Genomic DNA, 27,988 nt, shown 5'->3' on the forward strand with positions numbered 1-27,988 from the left:
ATGCATTTTTAAATAATATATTTACATAATTTTTTTAAATAACATAAATAAAACACAGAAAATTAAATAACACAAAAACGCCATTTTTGCTTTCCTATATTATTTAAATAAAGCAAAAATGGTGTTTTTGTGGGAACTACTTTATAGCATACTTGGTATATTTTGATTTTCAATTGAAGCTGGTTTTTGATGTTTCGGTTTTATTCAAGGCATTCATGCTAATAAAGATTATTCATTTAGAACATTAAATCGTAATCTTTTTCTAGTTGAAGAAAGCCCTCTTAATAACTAATTTTACACTTAAAAGTTACTCTAATAATTGTCCCTAAATGTACATCTTGAAACTGATTTGTTTAGATTTAATTTTTATAGTTTGTGAGGTTTCTTGCATATTGGTATGATAAAATATATGTATTGATTTGGAAAGTTAATTATTATTATTATTAGCAATAATTTTTCATGTCTTATATTTTATATACATTTTCCCTCATTAATAAGGTATAAATATTTAGTTTGAGCTTGTGGCTGAATTATTTGAAGAGGAGAAAAGTGACACAAAACTGAAACCTGTTGCAAAAGTTAGATCAGCTGCACCTCCTGTGAAAGCTGGTCAGAAACAGCATAAGAAAACAGTTGGTTCACAAGTGAGTTTTCTAAAGCTTTATGCTTTATTTTTCTCTTAAAAAAGAAATTATGTAATAGATATTGATGTTTGATTTCTTAATTCATTATTACAATTAATATTTTGAGGCATGTTTGCATGCATTATCATAGGATTTAAATTCATTTTTCTTGCAAACAGTTTTTTAATGCTTACTAGTATTTTTAGAATTATTGTTGGGAGACTTTTTTTATCATGTTTTTAATCATATATATATATATATTCAAAATAAATTAGAAGTAAATTAAAAAGCCTATGACTTGTGCCAAAGCTGTAAAGTAATAAACTTATAATTCATAATTGAAAATGAGAAAAACTTTCCATATACCATCTCTAAGGAACACAAATTCAATTTAAAACCACAAATGAAAAAAAAAAAAAAAAAAAATTGAATCAGAATTTAAATGTGTTTAAAATAGTAATTTCAATTCTTGTTTAAAAATCTGCAAAGAAAAATCTGAAATTGCATAAATACTTGAATTTCCAGCCATTTGGTCTTGTAATTTTGAAGACAAGTTTGTTAATTTTAACTTACTAGTTTGATCTTTAAAATTTTATAAATTAACTATGTTTTAACTTTTAATTTTGAGGTTATATCATTCTGTTTTTGAAATTGAAATGAGAATGCAGGGGATATGTCTTCTAAAGTAAGCATCTCGTTTAGATTAATTGTGTTCTTAATAGAAACTTTAATTTTAAGATTATTTGCTATCTTGTTTAAAAAGATTCTGGGCTTAAATTAAATGGACAAAGGGCTTTATTTGGATTGAGTGTTAATTTTGACTTATGGTTCGAATCTATCAAATAATTTGATGCTTACTTGGAAGTAAGATGAAACACTATCTTAATTTAGTTGTTGTTAATTGATGTTAGATTGGTTTATCTCCGTGATAAGTTGATTAATCTGCAATCAATGATACTAACTACTTTTTCAATATTTAGAATTTAGTTTTTGTGATTTAAGATTTTTCTTTGCAGATTTTTAAACAAGTTGAAATTACTAATTTATATTCTGATTAAAAAATGTTTTTTCATTCGTGGTTTTAAATTGAATTTGTATTCCTTGGAGATGCTATATGGAAAGTTTTCTTATATATATATTCATTACATCTTAGTATGTTTCAGGTCGTTGTTCAGCAGCTTTAAACTTTATGAAAGAATTTTGAAAAAGTTTCTTTTCATGTCAAATTAGCAAAACAATAAGCAGCATGTGAATTTTGTCTTGAATTTACTATCAAGTGTTTCTTAGTCACTTGCCTTGCTTTTCAGCTTTCCTCATATATGTTTATTCCTTTATTGGTATTGCAGTTATAGTGTACTTTCATTTTACAGAACTTGTTTTCCTTTCATTGTCTGAAGTTAAACTTCATTTAAACATTTTCTTTCAATATTGGTTGCCTTTAAAAGGTGTCTGTTTTTATACTGTGCTACATCTGGAAGGAAGCTACAAAATTATCTTTTTCATTCTAATAAGAACTATGTAAATTATGAGGTTTATTTCAAACATTTTGTTTTCCCTTGTCTGGCCACGAAATGTTCTTTGGGTACTCCAGGCTCTCTTTGGTGGCAGCTTGTCCAAATACTATCACCACACACTGGCAGCAGTCATGAAACATTCTCTGGATACGACCACTGTGCCCCTAAAAGCGGCATCTATGGAAAGTTCTGTGGGTATGATTCGCTCTACAGTACACATCACTTTGAGTGTGATGCATTACTCTACTATTCTGTGAGTAGAATTGTCAGCTGCTCTACTTATTCCATGATATGATTAGTAACAATACAACAGCATGCCTTAATTACCTATATTCTGTAATGTATAGCTAAACTACGGACAACAAATAGTTTTGTTTCCTTATATCGTAAATTTTTTTAATGTTTTACCTACAGTTTGAATTTAGTTCCCTTCAGGATGCGTGCCAAATGTTTGAAAGGAGAACAGTGGGTAAAAGAAATAAATGATCCAGGAAGTGATTCTGATGAAGAAAATGAGTATAATATAGCATTTCATTAAGGGAGAAAAATCAGTCCAGTACATAAAGTTAGCACCTCAGTATCTGAAGAAACGGAGGAACATAAAATACGAATTGATACTCCATCTGGTTTCAGATGAAAGTTTAGTCCAAAAATACATGATTTTATGCCACAGCAATTGTGAGTAGTAGGAAGCAATTTAAATCGCTCCTCGAGAATTTCTGATTACTTCCAACTGCTTTTTTTCTGAAGATTTAATTCATTGTGTAAAAAACAAACAACTGCTGGTGTCAACATCTTTAAAGGGATCACTTGGAGGTTTCAGAAAGGACAGAATTTAACAAATTATATTGTTTTATTGCTGCATCGTTATTAATGGCTCAAAATAAAAAGTTATCCTTAAAGGAACATAAATATAAAGATAAGCTTCTCTGAAGCAATATTTTCAGTGAAATTAGGAGCACGGATCGCTACTTTTGATTATTGAAAATGTTGCAATGCTAAGATGAATCTGGAAGGAAGCTAAAAAAATTATGCCACAAAATGTATTTTGGTGACTTAGCGCTGCTGTATATTGCAACCACTCTTGTTGAAAACTTTCTTGTAGCACAAATGTATAACTGCAGCCAAAAAGGTTAAACTGCAGTTTAACAAAAAATCAAAAGAGATAAAAATGTAAAGATTATCCTTGACTGTTTATTTAGTTTATAAACAATTATATTGTAATTTGCTTGTCTATAACTACCCTTTTATAATTTTCATATCCTTTCTGTTCTCTGACATTTTTAACTTTATGTTAACTGACATTTTTAACTTTCATATGTTTTTGAAACTTTGAAAGTATTTTTTTACACTGAAAAACTTAATTTAATGCTAAAAATTGATGAATATTGATGTTTTATACCTTAGAATGTTCAAATGAAGTTATTATGTTGTTAAATAAAAGAAAATGCATCATTTAGCTTCTAAGTAAGAGATGATAAACATTTCACTGAATAAGTTATATTTAAGAATAAAATTTAATATATATAATCATTTTATAAATGTGGAATTCATAAATAGCTTATTATTTTATAAATGTGTACAACTAATTTATTATTTTATAAATTTAAAATGAGTATAATAATTTTAATATATTGATGAGAAATATTTATGAAAAAAATGTATGCATATAAAAATATTTCATGTATGATTTTGTTTCTCAATAGTTTAGGGAATCTTTGTGTCTCCTGATGTCTACTTTAAATGCAACTACTCCACATTATGTGCGTTGTATAAAACCAAATGACCAGAAAATTGCATTTTATTTTGAGCCACACAGAGCAGTGCAACAGCTGAGAGCGTGTGGAGTACTTGAAACAATACGGATCAGTGCTGCAGGTTATCCATCCAGGTAAATTTATTTCCGTTCTAAACTAAAATTAAATTTTTAATTTTATGTTTACAAGGTGAATTCAGAACTGTGTACAAAATACAGGGATTTCGAGAAATATGTTACCAATTTCAGATGGCCGTAACAGATATAAAATAACTGGAATTGTAACAAAAGAAAGGTAACATATCTTCAGTTGTTTACGTATGATGCTCCAAATTGGTCACATGCTGGACTTCCAATCAGTAATTAGGCCCCAAATTCATTTTATCAGGATGTCTATGCTAACTTTTTGTTATTATATTTTTAATATCTGAAAACTGGGATGAAATAAATTTTACATTTAATAAACCATTTAAAAAAATTGAAAAATATGTGAAGAGACTCTGCTAAGTCCCTGTTTGGGGAAACTTTTGATTAAAGGACTGTTGCATGTACTGTCTGTGAGGTGGTCCTGTGAGGACACAATTTTATAAATTCATTCACCTGGAGATGCACGCGTTGCTTCAGTATGTCTTAGTAAATATTCAGTGCTATTATTATTATTTTGATGAAAAAGGAGTTTGATAAGACGGCGGATCATTAAACCACATCAGAAATTTACATTGGGCTGTTATGTTCGCAGCTCTGTGAAATGTGAAAGTTTCAGTTCTTCAGGTCTTGATATTTACCACTGCATGCTAGAAGGTATTTCTCATAAAAGATTTATCAATTCTTTTTGTTTTTCCAGCATTGGTATAACAAACTGTTTACATTTTTTTAATCATCAATCATCTTGCATAGTCTTTTAAGTTGCTTTCAGTTTTGTATGGATACAGTTTTAATCTCTAATATTTACAGTTTTTATCTAATTTATATCTAATTCATTTAGCACACTTTGCACTGATGATTTGGAAATTGTAAAATGATATTATGTAATATGAATTGATTTCTAAGTGTTAACCCGTTCAGGACCAACGTTGCGAATGCGCACCACAACGATTCCACTCTTAGCAGCCCAGCATCACGTATACGCGAAGAGCTGCGATCGCTACCAATATATGTAATAGATATATGCTTAGACTGGCAGTGAGTATGTAATATAACAACTGTAAAGGAACTATTACCACATAATTGGTCTCTTTGTCCTTTAGAGTTGTTTTATGGCTGTCTCAAAGGATGGCCTACTTACTGCTTATTTTTACAGAAATCACCACTGCATTTTTCTGGTGATGTTCCTTTTTCTTAGATTGAACATTAACAAAATTTTTTGCAGCAGAATTTCTTCTCTTGTAACCTTCTGTATGCAATGATTAAGTTCTGAATGCAATGATTAAGTTCTTTCTACTCATAAGAGCTCCAATTCGTATCACCTAAAAATTAGCCATAATAGTATTAACAATGTGTTCATATTTCTTTTTGACAAAATTTCTTTTTGAACAAGAATCTACTTCTGCATTACCTTAAATTTCTCAACCATAAATGCATACTTTTAAGTGCTATTTCGGAGGATATTCCATTTATAAATTGTCTGCATCTGTTAATATCTCAATGAAGAGTAAATGTTTAGATTTAGTTTATAGTGTATTATGAGCTTTTTCCCCAACTGCAGGATTTGTTCATCACTAAGTCTTTCTTTAAGATTATCTTTTGCTATTATTTAATTAAAATCAAACATATTGGGGTCCGTTAACATATAAGGAAAATCCTCCTCTAATTCCGAGGGTTCAATTATCTCCTCGTTGTCAAGGAGCACCATATTCAAAAGTTCAAATCTCTTATGATAATGTTTTAACATATTTACATGATACACTTTATTCGCTTCCTGATTCTCTTCAAAACTAACCACATAATTTGTTTCAGATAATCTTTTCTATATTTTTCCTGGACCTTTCCATTGAGGAGCGAGTTTATGGGGTTGGTTCACTACCAATACTAATACTGCATCTCCTTGCAGGAATTCCCTTTTTACGACATTTTTGTCATACTATTTCTTCCTTTTGTCTCTCACCTCTTCCATTTTCTCTGTAGCTACTTCTCTACTTTTCTTTAGCCTATTGAGTAATTCGAAAACATATTCTATTATGGTATTTTCTTTTTCCTGAGGATCTAACTATTTCTCATACGATAATGCGATAGGTGTTCTGAGGTGGTTCCCGTACACTAATTCAGACAGACTAAATCCTGTACTATCATGCATTACTGTCCGCAGAGCAAAGAGAGTGGCAGGTACTTCTATTTCCCAATTTGGGGCAGCTTCAATACATAATACCTTTAAGACCCTTTTTATTGACCTATGAAACAGTTCTACAAGATTGCTCTGGAGGTGGTAAACCGAACTTCTGGAAATTTTTATACAAACCTCTTCAAAAATTCAACAGTTAAGCAGCTCATAAAAGATTTCCCTTGATCAGTTTGAACCTCCCTTGGAAAGGTCATCTGACTAAATACCTGCAAGAGTGCATTTACAGCGGATTTCAACGTTACATCCTTTACCAGGATCGCGTCAGGATATTTAGAGGCTAAGCACATAACTGTAATAAGATATTTATTACCTTCAGTAGATGTAGGCATAGGCCCGCAAGCATCATACATTAAACTTACTAAAGACTTCAGATATCACAGCTGCCATTACCAACGGTGCTTTCTTTTTGTCACTTGCTTTTCCTACATGTTGACAGGAGTCGCATGTTTTAACAAATTCCTCAATGTCTTTATAACAATTTGGCCAGAAAAAATGTCTTAGTAACCGGTCTTTTGTTTTCAGAGCTCCTAAGTGACCTGAAGTTTCTTCATGACAAATTGCTTTAATTTGCTCTCTGAGGTTTTCTGGAACAACAATCAAATGTTCTTCTCCTCCTAACTTATTTACTTTCTTTTTTACTAAAACCCCATTTTTAATCCCATAATTTGTCTTACTTCTGCTTTTTACTAGTTCTAATAAAAGGGCAAGTTCTTTACTTTTTTGTTGTTCAGCAATAAAAGTACTTGAGTCTATTTGAATTGCAGGACTCGTGGGGACAGAATGGTTGACAGGAGGCAATATCTCTCTGTGGTGTCTGCTGAAAACATTGCGGACGAAAACGTCACAGAAAAAACAACGCAAGGAGAAAACGTCATGAAACAAATCATCGTGGGAGAAAAAATTGCAAAGAGAAATTATCTCATTTCTAAAACATTCAAAATATCGTTGTCAAAAATAAAGCGGTTAAAAAACTTCGCAGTTTAAAAACATCGTTGTCAAAAATATCATAGTAAAAAATAAAGTAACCCACAAATCATCGCACACATGTGTTTTCAGGTTTTCAAAGTTGTAAATGCATGTTCGTATAAATATCACACAGCACAAAAAGAAATGAGGGATTTGTTTACTTCTATATTTGATATATTTGAACGAACTAATAAATTTTTGCTGAAAAAATAAGAAGGAAACTTAAGCATTTAAAAATTGAAAATGAGTGGAAAATTAATGCAACTTAAAATGCTTAATGGAATTTTACATTTATATAGTTAATTAACAAATGTCATTAATAAACTAGGCTTATTTTAAGTTTAACTGATAATTTTTGATAAAAAATACAGCTTAGAAAAAGGAAGGTAAATAGTTACCTGTATAAAAATTGCTTAGTTAATGATCAGATTATTTTCTTTCACATTTCTTAATTTGATATTGTTTTAATGTAAATTACATATTGTTTTGTTTCCGTTTATTCGTAAAGAGCCATTAACATTTTCATGTATAGCTTGCAATCAATTGTTTGGATATCGATTTGTTAGTTATGACGAAAGTCAGTTACGTAATATGTCACTATGCGATTTGAAGAACGCATGTATGCGATGTCGTCGTCATGCGATGATTTGTAGGTACTTTATTTTTTACCGCGATATTTTAGACGGCGATGTTTTTAAACTGCAAAGTTTTTGAACCGCTTTATTTTTTACCACTATATTTTAAAACTGCGATCTTTTCTCTTTGCGATGTTTTCTCCCATGATGTTTTCTCCTTGCGTTGTTCTCTCCTCGACGTTTTCGTCTGCGATGCTTTTGCCGCAATGTTTTCGGCTGTAACCCTCTCTGTTTTCAGACTTCTCATGAGCATTGTCCTCCTCTTCCGATTCTGACTCATTCTGCTCAGAATTTTAATTTGTCTCACTTAAATTTTCTGCTTCCTTAAATTGTTGTGCTTGAGATCGGGTAACGACAGCATTAACTTTCCCGACACACACAAAAAAACATTTTTTCAGTTTTTCTGAGAAGAGCCGCTGTTTGGTTGCCTAAGAAATATCACCCTTGGTCTAAGTGGTCTCCTATAACAGTTGCTTTGGTGGTTACTGTACCCAAATCGCATTCAATATCCACTTCAGCAACAGATAAACAAGTTATATGATCATCCAGCAAATGTCGAACCCACACATGTTCTCCCTTCATTCTATCTCTGTCTACATATTTCTGACAAATAATATATACTGTTGCTCCTGTATCTCTTAGAATAGGTACTTCAAAACTATTTACTCTTCCATTTAATGTATAGGGATCTAACAGAGTCTTCTGTGATCTCCCGCTTATCCAATACATTTCTGCCTTTTGAGTTTTAAAATTAGGGCACTGAGGACGTAAATGGTCAAAAGATCCACATTCATAGCACTGGAGTCTTTTTCTCCTATCAAAATTGGAGTTCGACATTTTCCCAACACTGTGTGCATCATCATGTTTTTTAAATTGCATGCCTTGAGGGGTTTTCTATTTTTGAAAACATTACCAGTGGACTGAAAAACACCCATTTGTCTACCGGATGTTTTCGTTTTCAGTTCACCCAATTTCGTTTTCCCAGCAATCGTCTTTTTTGCATCTTCAAATTCCTCTATTTTACCCACCAACTGTTTTGGTGAAGTGATCGTGGCCCATTCATCTATAAAATGTTCTTTAAACTCATTAGGCCTGCACTTTTTTTTTAATCTGATCTACCAACATTAAATCCTTGAGTTACTCAAATGTTTCGATTTTTAATCCCTTGAGCCACCCATCTAAAAATGTCTTAATTTCAGGATAAAAATCGTACTACGTAGAATGTGGATATTTTAAAGTCTTAACAAGAAGTTGCCGAAACTTCTCTGTACGTAACTTAAATCTTTTAAAGTAGTAATTCTTTAATATGTTGGTAATCACTAGCCTGTTCTTCAGGCTCCCTAGCAATTATATTATTTACCTCAACCGGAAGAACACCAATGAGATGTTACACCCATTGATCCGTGGGCAATTTTAGAACTTTAGCTAGCCTCTCAAAAAGTTCTAAGAATAAACTGATATCATCAGTTTTTAAATTAAACTTGGGCATAAGCTTCTGAAAATTCTGATTAAATACCGTTTCACCTCCAGGTTTAGCAGATTCAGTGTTCTGTTTTGCTTTAAGGCATTCTAGTTCTAACTGTTGCTTTTCAATTTCTTTATTTTGTTGTAGTATCTGAAACTACCTCTCCCTAGCTTCCTGTTATAACTGTAATTCTTTCACTCTTGTTTTCCTTTTCTATCCTATCAGTCATAATACTTTCTAACAAATTTTTAACAAATTCTTCCTTGTAATTTTTACAATTCGTTATTAATCGTTTTAAGTCTATCACTTTCGTATCTTCTAAAGCTATTTCTCCAAGTTCTGTCACGACAAGGAATAGATCCTTTTTCTTAGCTTTCCCCAAAAATGCATTTTCACAAAATAATTGTTCAAAACAAATAAGAACTCAAATAGTTATTCACAAATAATACACATAAAAATATATCAGAGATATAAAAACACTATTCTTCTTTCTTACAAAATTAGGCAAATGAAAATAAAAAGTTAATAAGAGCATTAATCATTTTGAATTTATTTCCATTAAAACATAAAACGAATAAATATCCATACTGAATATTTTGTATAAAAAATTTAATAAATTCTTTTCTTCCAGTACAGCTAGACAGAGAAAAACCAGAGCGGCGCCAATAGGTATAAACACCGCTAATTAACTTTCGCTTTCATAAACAGTCACTTCTATTGCCATATGGCCCATGCCTTAGTACGTGATTCGATGGGAGCAGGTTTAAATCAGAACACTATTAGAACTTTTATTTACTGCTCAAAGCTTTAAAATTTAACATTCTACTTATCAGAAAATACACTTCATATTAAAATACAGCACTGATGTGCTTTCATGAGAAAACCAAAGTAACAAGTTTTAATATATTCAACTACTTATTTCTTTCACAAGCACTTAACATAAATTTTCTTCTAACTATATAAATTTTCTTCTAACTATATAAATTTTCTTCTAACTATATAAATTTTCTTCTAACTAATGACTTAGATCTGCAAATTGCAATATTGCACTGATGTGCTCTCACATACACACAAAATATACAGTTCAGGTTTTACCACACCAATTTATAGCGAAACTTTGAACATAAATATACTGATGTGCTGTTTATTGACGGGAATGGATTTTTCTCATTATCATACAAAAGAAAAATATCTTGTTAGATATATAAACCAAACTAATTGAGTGTTTAAAACTCTTATGCACTGAAGTGCTACTTCTGCTTTGGGAATTGATTTCCCGAATAAGTAATAAATAACTACATTATACTCTTCAGGCTTGAAAATGAATATTGTAGAGAACACATACCTTGTCTCTTGCCTCACAAATCTCCGTGGAACCTCCAAATTATTTTGTTTTTATACACTGCTGGCTATCCAAAATGCAGCACAAAGAAGGACATGCCTCCACGTGTAGCCAGAGTTTAACTGGTATACCCATGGGTGCATCATGCCGAGCTATGCATTCTCTAGCCATTGAGCAGACATGTTTGACAGGCGATAGATCTGGAAAATGGGCAGGCCACGGTAAAAATGCAATATAGTAGTCTAAGAAGAAAGCTTGAACATTGCATGCAGCATAGGATCGCACATTCTCCTGTTGAAATGTGCAGTGCAACAGCCAAGCAATCTCTCTTGACAGTGTCTCCAAATTCTAATACAACCATTGTAGTACTGCAGGCAGAAGTAAGATTCACACATAAACACGTCATGCATTCCGATGTCCATCTCCGTTGTTCAGTTGCAGTATTACAAATGCAAATGCCCTGTGGTTTAAAGTTAAATTGTTTATGCAGGTGCCGGTTGTTATGCACTCACTTCCAAAAGTTAAGCACGAAGATGTAAAATGCAAAAAAATCAACAAATAATGCTTTGATTGACACAAAATTCGGCAGGAAAGTAGCATATATATTTATGCATAAAACAAAATCAATAATTATATACAGAAATGAAAACAATATTAAAATTTTGTAAGTTATCAGATAATGACATACTGGAGATTTAAACAGAATTATGTATAAAGTGAAAATAAACAGCATAAAATGTAAAAAAAAGGACATTAATAGGGTATATGATCCCCCTCATCTGTAAAGTTTACACCTTGTGACCATGCTTTTAATTAGGTGGTTAACCACCACAGAATTAAGCAATCGCCATTCTTCTTGTAGAGCAGTTCCCATCTCAATGAGAGTTGCTGGAGGTGGGAAACGTGAAGATACAGCACGGCTGAGAGCATCCCAAAGATTTTCGATGGGATTAAGCGAATATGCTGGCCACACCATATGCGCAGTCCCTTCACTCTCCAGGTAGTCATTGACGATGTCAGCTCAATGGGAACGTGCATTATCATCCATTAAAACAAAAGTAGGGCCAATTGCTGCAGCGTACAATCTCACAATGGGTTCTAGGACTTCATCTCGATAACGGACAGCCGTCAAAGAACCCTGTTTAAAGATGTGCAGGTAGGTGTGGTATCCTAATGAAATCCCTGCCCACATCATAATGCTTCCACATCAGAATGCATGATGTTCGGTGATTGCGTGTTCGTTGTTTATGCTATATTCTTATTCGCTTGTTATCTGGCTACAGAGCCCACCAGTGGCCGAGCGGTAAAATCGCTGAACACTGGTAGTTCAGTTCGAAGTTCGAATCCCGCAAACGAGCTGGTTGCATGGGCGTTTTCGTGGTTTTCCCCATGTGTAATGTGTAATGTGTATACGAGCCAGTTTCCCTTAGAAAGTCCTCCACGAAGGCATGCCTCCTCTTAGGCAGATAGCCCTCGAGGCTTTGTCATAATCACACACACACACACACATCTGGCTCCAGAGCAAATCTTGACTCATCAGAAAACATTACATTGCCTCAGTCAGACACATTCCAATTGACATCTTCCGGCACCACTATAATTGTGCCCCTCTTGATTGGATGGATAGAGGAACACAAACTCGAGTTACCCGGGCATATACAGTCCACTCATATGTAATCTTCAGCATACAGTAGCTGCAGATATCGCCTTACCAATGGACGCTGTAACCATAGATGTCACACGTGTGAAGGTCGCTCTGCGATTCCGCTTGGCTACAGCAGCAATATATTGATCTTCCACGAGGGTTGTAACCCTTGGGTGACGGCCTTCAGACTGTCACCCAAGCCCTTTGCTACGGGCTTTCGGACAACTGTCTGTGTGGTTTGGAATTGTTTCCATAAATGTGAAATTACAGAATGATGAACGCTGAAGAAAAGAGCAGCACCTATAATCGACTGTCCTGCTTCAATGTGCCCCACAGCACGCCAGTGCTCCGAATCTTCCATTCGTCTTCTGGAAGTCATAGAAACACGCATGTCTTGAAAACAAATTGTATGAAAATTTTAAACATCTTTTATCAGCACTTACAATCAACTTCTGTAACCCTTCATAAAGCTGGCTTCTTATAAGACTGCCTTTTTTATATACAGTCCACTCATATGTAATCTTCAGCATACAGTAGCTGCAGATATTGCCTTACCAATGGACGCTGTAACCATAGATGTCACACGTGTGGAGGTCGCTCTGCGATTCCGCTTGGCTACAATAGCAATATATTGATCTTCCGCGAGGGTTGTGACCCTTGGGTGACGGCCTTCAGACCGTCACCCAAGCCCTTTGCTACGGGCTTTCGGACAACTGTCTGTGTGGTTTGGAATTGTTTCCATAAACGTGAAATTACAGAATGATGAACGCTGAAGAAAAGAGCAGCACCTATAATCGACTGTCCTGCTTCAATGTGCCCCACAGCACGCCAGTGCTCCGAATCTTCCATTCGTCTTCTGGAAGTCATAGAAACACGCATGTCTTGAAAACAAATTGTATGAAAATTTTAAACACCTTTTATCAGCACTTACAATCAACTTCTGTAACCCTTCATAAAGCTGGCTTCTTATAAGACTGCCTTTTTTGCATATTTCTTGACATGAAAGCGCGATTAGCTGTTACCTAAGATATTTGCATACTTCCATCTACCTCTGCAGCGAATTGCATTTTCTTCAATTCTGATTGGCTTCCATAAATTAGCATTTTCTTCTCCGTGCTTAACTTTTGGAAGTTAGTGTATTATAGACTACTGTTACTGTGATGTAGTTACAGATGTGGCAGTGCGCTTCATGAGTATCCTGCATGCAAATACAGTATCTGTAGACAATCTGTATTTAATAGAAAAATTAGAATTAAAAAAGTGTAAACAAAGTTCAGAAAGATATCTGTAATCCACAAAATTATGTAATCTGTTCAACTTTTTATCTCAAAATGTATGTATTATTCGAATTCTGTCGTATTAATTTATTATGTCACTTTCAAGACAAAATATTTTATGGTCCACTAAAGCTTTTTTCAAACTTCACAGTATTTCCTTTCATACATTATGAGTATTGTATATGTGAGTATGTGTGTATACAGTGTGCTTAGGAAAGTCCCTTTAACCTGAAAATTCTTGTGAATGGAGAGAGCTGCAGCTATGCAATTGAATTAACATTATATTATTAACAAGCAACTACATCCAAGCTAATGCAAATGACAGGAGTGCCCCCTAGTGGCAAAATTCAGAATATAGGCATTGCAAATCAAAAACGAAAAGATATAGAGCAACCAGTAGTTGGAATTGTGTCGGTTTAATAATCTGGTATGTTAAAACAGTGTCTCATCCAACCAAACAATGTTGGACAAAAATTCCTATTGAATCTGATAAAAAGTCCGAGTTACCTTCAACATAAATCAACGCCCAGCTGCACCAATCAAATTGATGCTTATTATCCTGTGCTAATGGTGCTTGTTGCAGAGTGATATAATAGGGGTTTGCATGTTGACCATGCAGTATTTGTCATACTCGGGGCCATAAGCCACAAGGCATGCTAATATCTCTTGTACTGCTATGTGAATGGGCTAGTGCATATGCCAAAGTACTCTCCTGCATACCTGCTGTCGTTGGTCTACCGGAATGCAGATGACTTCTAGTGCTTCCTGTCTCCCTGAGGTGTCCCACTACATTTGCGATGGCAACCGCACTTAGATGTGGCTCAGCTGGAAAATGAGCAGCATGCATTGTGTTTTGTTGGCAGTCGCTGTAAGTAAGCACATTTCGCAATATTGGAAGTTAGTGAAGCTCGCCATTCTCTCACAGCTCCAAAATTCTAACTTCAGAGTCCAAGAAAAGATTATTTTTAATACACTACTGTAAGAAATGTATCTTTTGTAGTATCTCATTCATTTAGGATTATTCAGAATTCCATTTATTTTGTCACTATCAAAAAAGAACACAGCAACTGAAATTGCCACAATACAAAAAATAAAAGTGCTCACGCATTTGGAATAAAATTATCGTCTGCCATTGAGTTTTGGAATAAAATTATCTGCCATCGAGATTTTAGTGAGGTTTAAGATTATGCTGTTCACTTGAAGTGAGGGCTAACACTTTTTAAACTAAAATTGTAAATGCATTGGAAATTAAAATTTTACAGATGTTAAAGTACAATACAACATCACACTCTGCAATTGCGCACTGCTACATTTACGAAATGTGAATATACAGAGTAGAATTGTTTTTGATATACAAGCAACAATTTTTCTTCTCTGTCTGTCTGTCCAAATGTCGTTTCATGCTGATTAATTAATGCTCTTAAACTTTGTAGTTGGAAAAGGCTTCAAAGGATTTAAGGGTCAAAGTTCAAAGGTTTAGCAGTATCATATGTATAGTTCTTTTTTTTTAAGCTGAGTTATATGAGATGGGATATATTCATCTTCTTGATACATATTTTTCTATATTGTCTAAACATTTAAGTTCCCCCCTTTTCTCAATGTCTTTGAGAATTATGTGCATAAATTTATAACCAGAGATTCCTATCAACACTAGGGATAATTACCTCAGTTCGTTAATATGACAGTAATTAAAAAAAACATAGGAAAGGGGTAGATGTATAATCAACAATTTGCCTATATTTTGGCAGTTTAATTTGGATAATAAGTTCATTTGGTTTTACATATATTGAATTAATATTCTAAACAAGAACACACTTAAAAACAGGAAAAAAAAAAGTGTTTTTGTTTATATTGTTTTTGTATTTCGATAGGAGTCTATGAAAAATAGAATGTTTATAACTTATTTTAGTGATTTACTAATTTATTTTTAATTGATGATAAAACAATATTTATATTTTCCAGATAGTTTACAATTAAAGTATGAACTGTTGTGGATGAAAACATTTTCTATTACTGCTACTATCCCATGCATTTTCTTCTTCTTTTCAAACTTGCTGTAAAAATTGTGTTTTTTTTTGATGGTTTGTTGATAATTTTTCAATTGTTTTCAATAAACAAAGACAAGGTTCAGTAAATCCACACCCTGTTAATCAAGAGTTAACTATACCTTTAAATAATACATTTTTATATTTATTCATGCAACTTCAAAATTGTACTTTATATTTTGTTCACAATTGTGTACAATAGGTGGGCATACCAAGACTTCTTGAATCGGTATCGAGTTCTTACATGTTCTAAGGATATTAAGCGAGCAGATTTGAAAACTACATGCCAAAAAATATTAGAAAATCTTGTCAGGGTATGTATCTATTTTATATTTCTTTACATATTTCATTCATTACTGCTAACCAGCAGCCAAGCAGTCTAAGTCACTGAACACTGGTAGTTTGGTGTGGGGTTTGAATCCCAGCTAATGAGCTTGCTGCATATGCATTATTATATTTTCCCCCATGCATAATGTGTTTACAAGCCAGTTTGCCTTAGAAAGTCCTCCACAAAGGTATCGCATCCTAGCCCTTAGGCAGATAGCCCTCGAGTGTTTTGCCGTAATTAGATAAATCAAACAAATCATTGATTATTTTTTTGTTGGAAATGTAAGTTAAAGAATAGCAGAATTTTGATTTTTTAATTGTTATTGAATTTGTATAGATTTTGGAATGGTTTTAATTGTAAGGTATTAATTTATAAGCATCTGTATAATAATTCTTTTTTATGAAAATGTTTGATATTAGGTCTAATATTTTCCTGTCTACTTTATTCACTGTTTGCCTTTGTTACTTGGAGTATCTTTCATCATGATTGCATTTGGGAATCCCAGATATGTGCATTCGTGTTTTCATGATGTGTAATGATTCATTGGTGTACTGTATGTTATTAGCAAGCACAGACTTAAGGTATATAACATCTGAATATACTCTTTAATATACTGCCTGACAGAGAAAATGCAGTACCATCAAAGAGTAAACGGATGTGATTAAAATTGGCAAACTGAGAATGCGTATATAAAGAAGTGTTTATAATTAAATAAAAATAATGCTGTACAGCAATGGCATATAAAGATGATATATAGGAAGTAGAATCACTTTTTATGGCAGTGCAAGAAGTAACTTTTCAAGGTGCAAATTAATTCAAAATATGGATAATGTGCTTAGATGGATGACCATATGCTTACAGGCATCCTCCTTTGTTCAACAGCTAATCACATCCAACAAATGTTTGATCATTATGAGAATTGGAGATCTTGATGATCAAGGAAACATATAGCTGCATTGTAGGTCTTCAATAACTTTCATTCCTGTCAGGTCTCTAATATTTCTCTAGTTATATAGGTATTGGATAACACTTCCATAAAAGATCCAGGTCTCCCCACGTAAAACATATAGCTGTTGTCTGTGGATGTCTGCCATGTGGTGTCAATAGTATTTTGCTATTGTTGAAGTTAGGGTAGGTTTTTTTGGTTGCAGTGCTTCATTCACATATTTTTTGGGCATCATTGTGACTCTAAATGAACCAGAAGTGACCAGCTATTCATGGTGATGACACTCCAAGACATGAAGTTGTGTTGTGCAATTGTAGCATTAAACATCCACAGCATGGTTGAATTTGTCTCTGTACCACAGCAGTGTAGATTCTTGTTCAACAGTTGTCATTAATGAAACAGAAGGGAAGCACATCACTATGTACTACCCTGTGCCATTTGATTGTCTAGCTGGTTCTGCCCCAACAATCATTACAGTCATTGATGTCACTGGCTTTGCATCCATTGGAGTCTTTGTAAAGGGGAACATGACTGCAAGCCACTTTCATTTAATCCTCTAGAAATTGTTCTTGTTGATATTGAAGCATTCAAAGTTGCCTGTGTGTTTTACATAATTTTGGCAGTTGTGTTTTGTTGTTGTTCTTCTTACTAATCCCTCTGATCTGAACCAGATCAGATCCATAAGTTCATTCACCTTCAGAATTTCCAACATGAAATTGGGTCTCTTCAGGAGATCTTCACATACCAAGGTAACACAGCTAAATAGATGCTGTGCAGTAGCTCCATAATTTTTACATTTTGTGCAAGTGAGAAAAATGTTAGTACCTTGGGAATATGAAGGTCCTTAAATGTCCTGAAGCCAACCGAGCCAGAGCCATTTAGTCCTTCCTGTCATGCTTGAAACCAGTTGCTGTACCAAGACCTGTACTATGATACCATGAGTGTATCGGTAGCTGTCTCCAAGAATTGTTAATTAGTCTTTCTTCTTGAGTATAGTTCAAGGTAGGTCAAAGGTTCAGCATAAACCTGAGGCATGGAAGTACCCTTCTTTGCTAGTCCATCAGTTACATGATTATATTTTAGATTTATGTGATATGGTATCCATTGTAGATGGAGGACGGAAGAATGGGACAAGGTCTTGGGTTTTTCAATAACTTTCATTCCTGTCAGGTCTCTAATATTTCTCTAGTTATATAGGTATTGGATAACACTTCCATAAAAGATCCAGGTCTCCCCACGTAAAACATATCCAAAGCCATATCAATAGCAATTGATTCAGAGCTAAAAACTGAACAGAAATTGGTATTTCTATGCTTGAAAGATATTTCTTCCTCTCCATATTTAACAAAATACTAACTACCAAGGTGTCCATGTTCATTCTTACCGCTGTCTGTATATATCAGAACTGCCTCAACAGGTATTCTATTAATCACTTCCAGAGCAGCCTGTCGTAAGTATTCAGGATGTTGAGAGGACTAATTAATAATAGTCAATAATTGTATGGAAAAAAAAAAAAAAAAAACAGATAGTGAGTCCATTGGGGATGCGATAGGTTTCAAAGAATTACATCCAACTCTCTGTAATACATCTTAATTTCGTAGCATGACTGAAAGGACCATTCCTTTTTAATCTTTGATTATTTTACCAACCATTCAAAAAGATTGTAGTATGATGTTGATCATGAAAACTTAAGAGTTCGTTAAAGTATGTAGTAAAATTAAGGATACTTCTCAACTGCAAGGGTTGCAAGTCAGCCTCATAGAGAACGATTTCATCTGAAGTACTGTTGCAAAGTCTTTTAATAAGGTGAGCTGCACTCAACTGTACCCTTCCCATTTTTTGAAGATGTGATCTGAGGTGACACGATTGATTTGAAAACTATATTCAAGAATCAATTTTATAAAGCAGATATAAGTTGTCCTTAGGGTCTTGGCATCAGCAAAATCAAGATATTTGGGATTCCTGTCACACTGTAAGAGGTGACCATTTAAGAAAATTTTCGAACTGTAACTATATAGCTATTTGTTGTAAAGAACTCTTATAGATTTATTTAAGTTTTTCACTAAGATTAAAATTAAATCCCAAATTGAATTGCTTATACTAGATTCAAAATTGTCATTGTTTGAACCAAGACAACAAAGTACAATGTCATCAGCAAATAAATTAATTTTGAAATTGTGAGTAATAATAGATTCCATTCCGGAGATGGGACTTGATACAGAGCCATGAGGGATTTCTTGCTTTGAACATTATCTACCAGAGAGCACCATTTTATTTAACATTGAAAACTCTATTTGTGAGGAAATCGTAAATCCACAAAAGAGTCTTGCAAGTTTAGTCTAAAGTCTTGCATTAATAGCAAAATTTTCGTATAATTTATTGATTAATCTCTTCTTCCATATCAAAAGCCTAGTTGATCTCCAAAAGAGCTGCATTGGAATGATTAGTTGGATTTTTATTATGAGCATCTTTTACATGCTGACAAAACTCCAGTGTCTGATCTTGAGTACATGACCTTTACTAAAACCATTTTGTTCCATCGGTAGTTGCAAAGTGATAGCTAAGGCAATTCAATAAAAGTTTCTCAAAAAGCTTGTTGTAAGTTTGTCAGGGCAACAGCTGTGTAGCTCTCCAGAGTACCAGCGGATTTATAGAATTTCTGAATAGGAACCACTGTGGCTCTTTTCCAGTTCCTTGTAACCTACCATTATTACAGGATTGATTAAATATGTTAATTCTTGTTTATCACAAGAACCAATACGTGTAATCATCAGTCCATGCCATCGACCAGGGCCAGGAGACTGCGTTCTTTGACTTAACATTACAACAATGATGAGCTGTATTTCTAGTCCTGAAGGCTATGTTTTTGTTGTCCTTTGTAAAATCAAGCTCAATGTCTCGACTATAATGCTTTCCGAATACATCAGCTGATTCTTGGTCATTCAAAGGCAAATATGAGTCATCAGTAAAAACACAATTTGATTTCTCAAATTGAGGTTGTTCATTGTTAAAAGCCTTAGCCAATTTCCATAATTTTGTATTTGATGTCCTAGCATTAATGCTTTCACAGATATCGATCCATCTTCTTCTTCTAGCTGACTTAGCAGCTTTTAAAATTATTTCTCTGAGACAGAGCCATTGTTGTTCTAAATCATTGTGAAAAGTCGTATTCACAGTAGTTTTAGAAATTGTTTGATGAAGAGCACTGAATTACCCTTTTTAAAATTCTAGTAACTTCTTTTAGTAACATTCATCCTTAATAACAAATTATATTCAGTCAGTATAGGTAAGTGATCACTTCCAATGTTATCCAGTGGATTCAAATATTCTTGCATATTTTGTTATGTATAATAACTTTCACTAATAATTATACTTTCCTATAAGATTTTTGTGTAACTTTGTTTCTTACAATTATTACACTTCCAGCACAATTTGAATGATTTAGCTTCTGGAATTTTTAGTGCCATTTTCTTGTCAGATGGTCAGTTTACATTGGCTTTTCAGCTGCCACCATGTTGGGGCAATATGAGCTGTGGATAAATTAATGAACTGTGGTTTTATTACTGTTGATTATTATGCTCTTAATTTTGTTTTAATATTTATTAGAGTTATTTCATCAAAACTGGGGTGAAAAAGGGAGTTTCAATTAACTTTGTTACTACTGCTTGGTAATCACCTCATAACCAGATCAAATCTATTGTTAATTTTTGTTGCAGACTTTGTAGCCAAATAATTTTATTATTATTTTATATCAGATAGAAAATTTTATTTAAGCTGCCTATTTTATTTAATTATTTAAGCTAAATTCTTGCCTATGAGATGTGATCAAAAGGTTTTGGGATTATGACATACACTTAGAGCAAACCTGCTTGATACAGATTGATCTTGGACCATGCTGTGCATGTGCTCTGATGTATAATATCTTAGTTCATTTTATTTGTTTATAGGCATGTTTGAATGAACATGCAGTGTCTTGTCATTGTATTCACCATTGCAAAGAAAGTTGAGTGGAGATTTTTCATCAAATTTTGACAAAAACTTGGTGATTTATGCACAGAGACATGCATAAAGTTGCAGAAAATTTGTGGGAAGGATTTTTATGAGGTGCACATAGGCTTATGAGCAGTGCGAATGTTTCAAAAGTGTCAAATGTTCCATAAGACCAGTAACCAGCACAACTGAGAAAAATAATGAAGATCTGCATTCAATAATGCAACAAAAATCTGTCAACTGACTGTTCACAAGATATCTTAAGAGCTCAGGATTAGGTACAGATTATTCCCATTTATTTTAGTAGATCATCATTATGAGAATAAGTTTGTGCTAAGTAATGTTGGGAAGTAGTAAGGAAGTAGTGTTGAAATAAAGTATGTAAATTTAAGTGGTGACTACTTCAAAGGAACTTAGGTATCAGATCTGTAAGTGATGTACTTATTTTCTTTTTCAAGTAGCTCCAGTCCCAGTACTTTTTTATATGTCCCAGCCCCAGTACAAGTGGTGGCTACTTCAAAGGAACTTAAGTATAAGATCTGTAAGTGATGTACTTATTTTCTTTTTCAAGTAGCTCCAGTATTAGTCTTTTTTATTTGTCCCAGCCCCAGTACTTGATATGTATAGTGATGGCAGAATTTGAAATAAATATTTTTAATTTAAAAGGTGTATGATTTTGGTTACTGTTCTGTTATGGGGACTGGTTTCAGAAATGTATGAATGTATGCTTTTGTGTATGTATGTGTGTGCATATAGTATGTGTATATGTATACATACACATACATTCGTGTTTACATATATACATGCATACATGAGTACATACATCCATATGTTACATGCATACATACATTTCTGTATCCGATCCTGATAACAGAACAAACAGTACCTGATTTTGTTAAAAATTCTGTGTAATTGTCTCATTTTAATTCAGAGGTGTCCAACCTTTGAGCTTCCGTGGGCTACATTGAAAGAAGATGAGGTATTTTGAGCCATACAAATTATTTCAAACACATTGGCAGCTTATGAGATCCAGAATAAGTAAATCACACAACTGCATAGGTTTCATTGAAAATTTTCAGGTTTACTCAGTTTAACTACTGAAAGAAATTTTTGAATTTCACATCTTTCTGTTCATAGGAGAAAAGTTGCATGGTGTGTAATAAAAAGAAAAGCATAAGAAATGAACACAAATAAGTGTAAAAACATATTTAAGTAACTTAAGATTTATAAAGTTATGATTTTTGTAATATAATGACAGTAGCATAGACTTATTTCTTTCGTATAACACCAGCATAGATATGTACAAACACAAACGGTGTTTCAAAAAGAAGATAATCACTTTATGCACAAGTTAAAAGAAGATCTGAAACTACCGTTCCACTCAAATACATTGTATGCTGCTCCAACTTGAAACATCAAGTAAATTACCCGTCCATGTTTTAAGCTAGCGTTGAATCCCCGATAACAACAGTAAAGTTTATCATCAAAATGGGGTCTCTATATTTCTTGTGCACTTCATGCATGTTTCTTGAGCTGCACTGATACTCATTTTGGGCCACATGCAGGCCATGGGTTGGGCACCTTGATTTAAATTTTCTTTTGATAATCATTCTCCATTTTCCATGCAAATTCTTTCATCTTCATTCATTTTCTTCTTAGCAACATGCATTCTTTAGGAAAGGAGTAAGTTTTTTATTTAAAATATATTTATTTAAATTTAATGGCACATTTTTTGTTAGAATTAAAAATGTATCAGTGTAAATGTGTAACTTTTTTTACAGTTATATAGTTTATGTAAATGCTGTTCTTTGAACTTGCATCATAAATCTTATTTTTTCAATTGAAATCAATATATATATATATATATATATATGTTTATTCTTATAAATTGTTCTTCATATGAATAATTTTAGAGAATTGTAGATTGTCTCAAATACAAATAATGATTTCAAAGCATATATTTAAAATCTAAATGATTAAAATACATGTAAAGAATTATTTTTAAATCTATCTTCAAAGTAGTTTTCAAATCAACCCCCTTTAAAAAAATATTTTAACATCCTAAAAAGAAAATATCATAAGTAAGTTTATCTTTCTGCACACTGTACTTGTGAAATCTTGCTAAACTTGAATATATACTGGAAAATAAATTTATAAATGAAATAAATTACATCGAAATGATATGTTATAAAATAAGTGAGAGAAATATATTTACATTAAATATGGGGAAAAAATGTTTATTTTTGATAGGTGAGCATAGGTAATTTTTCATGTGAATGATATGTATCCAACTAACATAGAGAATCAGTATAAAATCTTAATTCTGTGAATGGCATAGTTCATTTTATTTGGTCATAGGTTTACTATGTAACATATTTGTTACCTTGTTCTGTAAAATTGTCTGCTCTATTATTATCCATAATAATACATAATTTCTTGATTTTCCAGTTTTTAAATTAATAATCAAACTAATTATTAGGCAATATGTTATATCAAACTTTTAAATTTAGCAACTTTAAACGAATTTATTAAATTCATAAAAAGGTTTTGGGGTATTACCACTAATTCAACATTTCTGATTGCAATTCATTTATCAAAGGATTTTCTTTTTTTCCCCGTTTATTATAATTGCAGTGAGTGCTCATAATATATCATCTTCATCTCTTCTGTTAACTGGAAAATTTGCAACCATTTCATAAAGCTTTTCTTTTACAAAATGTAATGTGTATAGTAGATGTTTATTTAACATGCAAAATAATAATTTTTCTGTAGGTCTAATAAAACCAAATGCATCATTTAGCTATAATTGATAAAATGTCTTGTTTGGTATAAACAACCTACATTTTTATTGTAACTTAAAAAAATGTATCTTCTTTCGAATTCCAAACCATACCTAGTGTTTTAATAGGAGGTTCTTCAGTCTGGACAAATAAATGTTCTTCGGAGTTTTGCCTTTCTATTTCTAGAAGTTCATCACAGTCAGAATTCCATTTATATAGACTCATGTTACATGAGTGAATAAATATTTTGGTAAATTTTGTCTAGGAATTTACTAGATTTATAGTATTCTTCATTTTTATTTATTGAACCTTAAAATTTTATTTGAATTTGTATTTTTAATTTTCTGTTCTTTCATTATTGTTTTCTGAAAATAAGTGCAAATAATTATCTATACATTTATGTAGGAAGAGGATAAATTTCAGTTTGGGAAAACAAAGATATTTTTTCGTGCTGGTCAAGTTGCTTATTTGGAAAAGCTTAGAGCTGATAAATTACGAGCATGTGCAGTCATGGTTCAGAAACATATTCGTGGCTGGTTACATTTGAGGAAGTACAGACAGATACGGCGCTCGGCTGTTGGAATACAAAGATATGCCCGAGGATTACTGGCGAGAAGGTAAACATGTTGAAGTTTTTAAATGTATGCATTAAAAGATTTAACTTGCTATTTCTTAAAATTAGAATAAGTTTATGATGAATTATGAAGTATTATTAAGTGCGGTGTTACACATTTGAATGTGGATTGAGTGCATCAGATAAAATTGTTTTTCTGGTATATATGTGAGATATAAAGCACTGTTTCTTGATGAAATCACTAGATAGATGTTTAATGTTCAGATCAATGAAATAATGACTTACTAGGAATTATTCCAAATTCCAAATAGTAAAATCTACCACTCACATACACATACACATTAAAAAAAAAAGCTAGAAAGGGTTTTAACCACAATCGTTGCCAGGAAAGAACCCAAACAAAATAATTGATGCCTGCCACTGAGGAAATATGCCAAAACAAAACAAAAACAAACAAAAAAAATGCAAAGTAGTTTGGTTTTAATGGAAAAGAAACCCAGAATATTAAAAAGTTATCACATGAAATCAAGATTCTGAAGACACTGGAAAAATTCTTTGTAACTTTTCTACCAAAGATGTACTTTTTCATGTACAGTAAATAAGCTGTTTCAAGTATGCTTATCAGTTGACATGGAATGATTGTTTTTCAATTCAAATATATTTTATCTGACATACACCATGGTTTTCAGATTGTGTACAAAAAATCTTGTAGTAGTAGTATATAATAGGAATAATGTATAATTTCATAAATAAGATTTGAATTACATGTACATAATTTGTACAGAATTTTCTGGAATGGGCAAAATACTGAACATTAACAAAATACTGAAGTAATGTTTGAAGGTTATGATTTATGAAAACAATTAAGTTTTCATTCTTATATGATACTATTTGCTTATTCTTTAATTTGATGGTTTAAATTTTTACAATTTATTTTTAATTAATTCATTTTTATAAGAACCTGTTTTAACAATTTTAATGACATTTTTGTTTTTAGCACTTATACTTCCAAGCTTTATTAAATATATTATCATTATTAATAATATTTATTTAAAAAAAAATTAAAAATTTAAGATATGCTGTTATTTATTCTAGTAAGATAATTTTTCTTACTAAAATCATATGTCATATTAATTAAATTTCATTTTGTAAAAATGTTTTAAAATGATTTGAGGTGTGTTTTATTTTGGAAACTGCAAGGAAGTTAACTGTAAAAAAAAAGACACAATTATTTTTGCATCTTACCAACATAGTCAAAATGGCAACAAAAATAGTAAGGTGGGCTCTTTAGTTATGAATTAATAAATTTAGTTTTGTTATTGTATTTTAAGGAGATTATATTATTTCAATTACTGTGAATTAGAAAAGGACTTCTAATATCAAAATGGTATTTTCATTTTTGTGAACGTAAACCAGATAGCATGGAATAGCTTATATATATTCAGAGATCTGTGGCATGAATAAAAAGGGTTATTGATCTCCGTTTCTTTATCAGTTCTTAAAATAATAAAAGCTAAGTGGTATTTTTTGAATGTATATCAAATATAATTTTTCATTAGGAGTATCAAATTATGTATAAGTTTAGTTTTAAGTCTGTAAAATTATATAAAATTTATTTATTTACTGTAAAGGTACAGAGTATATCAGATTTGTACGCAATATGCAAAACATCATCTCATCTCTTATTCCTTCATGTATCTTTGTATGGTAAACATCTAAATGCAATGCTTTTATTTTTTATAGGTATACATCCTTTTTACGAAGGACAAGAGCTGCCATTATTATTCAGAAAACAGTACGAATGTTTATTCAGCAAAAAAAATTTCAGCGCACCTGTCGTGTTGTTCTTGGATTGCAAACTTTTGCCAGAGGCATGTGGGCTCGTCTCAGGTTTCAGCAAATGCGTAGGAATGCTGCGGCTGTTATTATTCAAGTGAGTTCCTTTGTTTCATTTATTTTGATTTATCTGAATCACAGATATACTTTTTTGGCATAAGGGTTTCTATTATCTAAACCTAAATACTTAAATTAATACTTAACCAAAGCTCCCATGTGGTTTTCCTATATTAGGACACTACTTTTCATATACATAAATATAGATTAGTAGTAACACAATATTATAATAATTTACAATAGTAATTCTATATTTATTTATGCATAATGTTGTTTTTTAAAAGTTTTTATGACAATTTTTATAAAAAATGTGCTTACATGTTTGTTCTTATGTGCTTATTCATTAAAAATTCCTTATTGAATACATTTCTAAAGTTAGTATTTTGGAATTAGTGTGTTTTCTAGGTGCATGAAGCCAGAGAGATTTAAAAATTTGTATGCTATTTTAATGTACAAATATAATATGGCTATAGTTAATACGTGAATGTAATTGTGAAAAATTTTCCAATGTACTGTGGAAAATGCAGTTGGAAACAAATGAGATTTTTGAAAGCCAGGAATTCCCAGTGCCTAATGTAGGAAAGCAAAATTGTTTTAGTGAAGGAAGAAGGGAAACATGGCAATATAAAGCTTAAAATTAAGCAAAACAACAAAGGTATGTTTGGTGTAGAAATCGCCCTCGAAACCAATAGAGTATTTGCCCTCCAAATTGATAGAGTTTTGATTAAAATTTATACCTAGCATAAGTTTGCTATTTTGACTAATTTTAATTTTTTAGTGGTTAATTTCTTATGCTTTAATTTATATATTTAAGTTGAAGAGGAAATCTCTGAGAGTCAAAAGTACTGTAACATTGAAATGCTGCAAATTATTAGGCCAAGTACATGGCATATTAACCTAGAATCTGTGTTTTCTATTAATGTTTATGAAAAAGTAGATTTTGTTTTTGCCATGAAGAAACTTTGCTGTAATATCATGTAATCAATATTTATTATGATTCCTTACTTGTGTCATTGAAATTTAAGCAAAGTGCAGTTTTACAAGTGTGGAATACAGATATTATATTAAAATACAAATGCACTGTGTTCTTAAGTTCTTTGTTTAATGCACATGCATTGAATTTTCATAAATCTGATCTTTAAATGATGATTTTGATTCTAATGTCTGAAGTTGTTACTTAAACAGTTATAATTTGCCTCAATTCAGTTTCAGGTATGCCTCTGTTGCACTTTGCAGCCATAACTCATCAAAGTATTCATAAAACTCAATATTAAAAGCTGTAACATCATAATTAGTTTTCATGATAAGTTAGCAGTTCTCTTAACTGTATTTTTTTTTTTTTTTTTTTTTTTTACCCTGTAGAAATTTTTAATGGTGAGGTTTTGTAGTGAGGCAGAGGACAAATTTATAAATCATATCCAACATAACAACACTTCCACAAAATGCAAAACTGGTGCATTTCTGAGCTTACTCTGCAATAGTGTATAGCAATCTCCAGAGCCTCTCAACACTCACAAATTTGAGAGAGTCAAAATTCTTGAACCTAGCCAGGAGCTCTTTTGTACTAGTGGTTGAGAATTTGACTCACATGAAACAGATACAGGATCGAATTCTTAGGTCATTATTATCTTCAAGGGCGCGCAAAACTTGCGCGCTGTCATTGGTTCTAGATGCTAGGTGCTAGATGGTGACTCGAGCAAGCAGCTACTTACCAAACAGTACCAAGTGAGCATATCACTACAAAATCACTACAACCTCCTCATCTTTGTTTGCATCTTAAAACAATGGACCAAGAATATATCTTCATGTAAAAAAGTTCATATAAAATGTAGTTAATTATGATCTAAGTTACACATTTAAACATTAAGTAA

General features: G+C 32.2%; 1 protein-coding gene across 5 annotated transcripts in view; it reads left to right on the forward strand.

Annotated features, from left to right (window-relative positions):
- didum (dilute class unconventional myosin) overlaps nt 1-27,988 on the forward strand; it is a 148,002-nt gene that overhangs the window by 58,966 nt on the left and 61,048 nt on the right. For 3 of the 5 annotated variants that reach the window (XM_085811997.1, XM_085812000.1, XM_085811998.1), the window contains exons 15-20: nt 513-644; nt 3,844-4,028; nt 15,809-15,920; nt 22,530-22,553; nt 24,056-24,267; nt 25,968-26,157. In XM_085811997.1, the coding sequence (XP_085668123.1) occupies nt 513-644; nt 3,844-4,028; nt 15,809-15,920; nt 22,530-22,553; nt 24,056-24,267; nt 25,968-26,157 (855 nt within the window). The remainder of the gene's footprint in view (nt 1-512; nt 645-3,843; nt 4,029-15,808; nt 15,921-22,529; nt 22,554-24,055; nt 24,268-25,967; nt 26,158-27,988) is intronic. The other 2 variants (XM_085811999.1, XM_085812001.1) reach the window with 1 other exon arrangement.

The sequence above is a fragment of the Stegodyphus dumicola genome, chromosome 2 (assembly GCF_044657685.1).
Source record: "Stegodyphus dumicola isolate Sdum_Otavi_A_Nest chromosome 2, ASM4465768v1".
NCBI lineage: Eukaryota > Metazoa > Arthropoda > Arachnida > Araneae > Eresidae > Stegodyphus > Stegodyphus dumicola.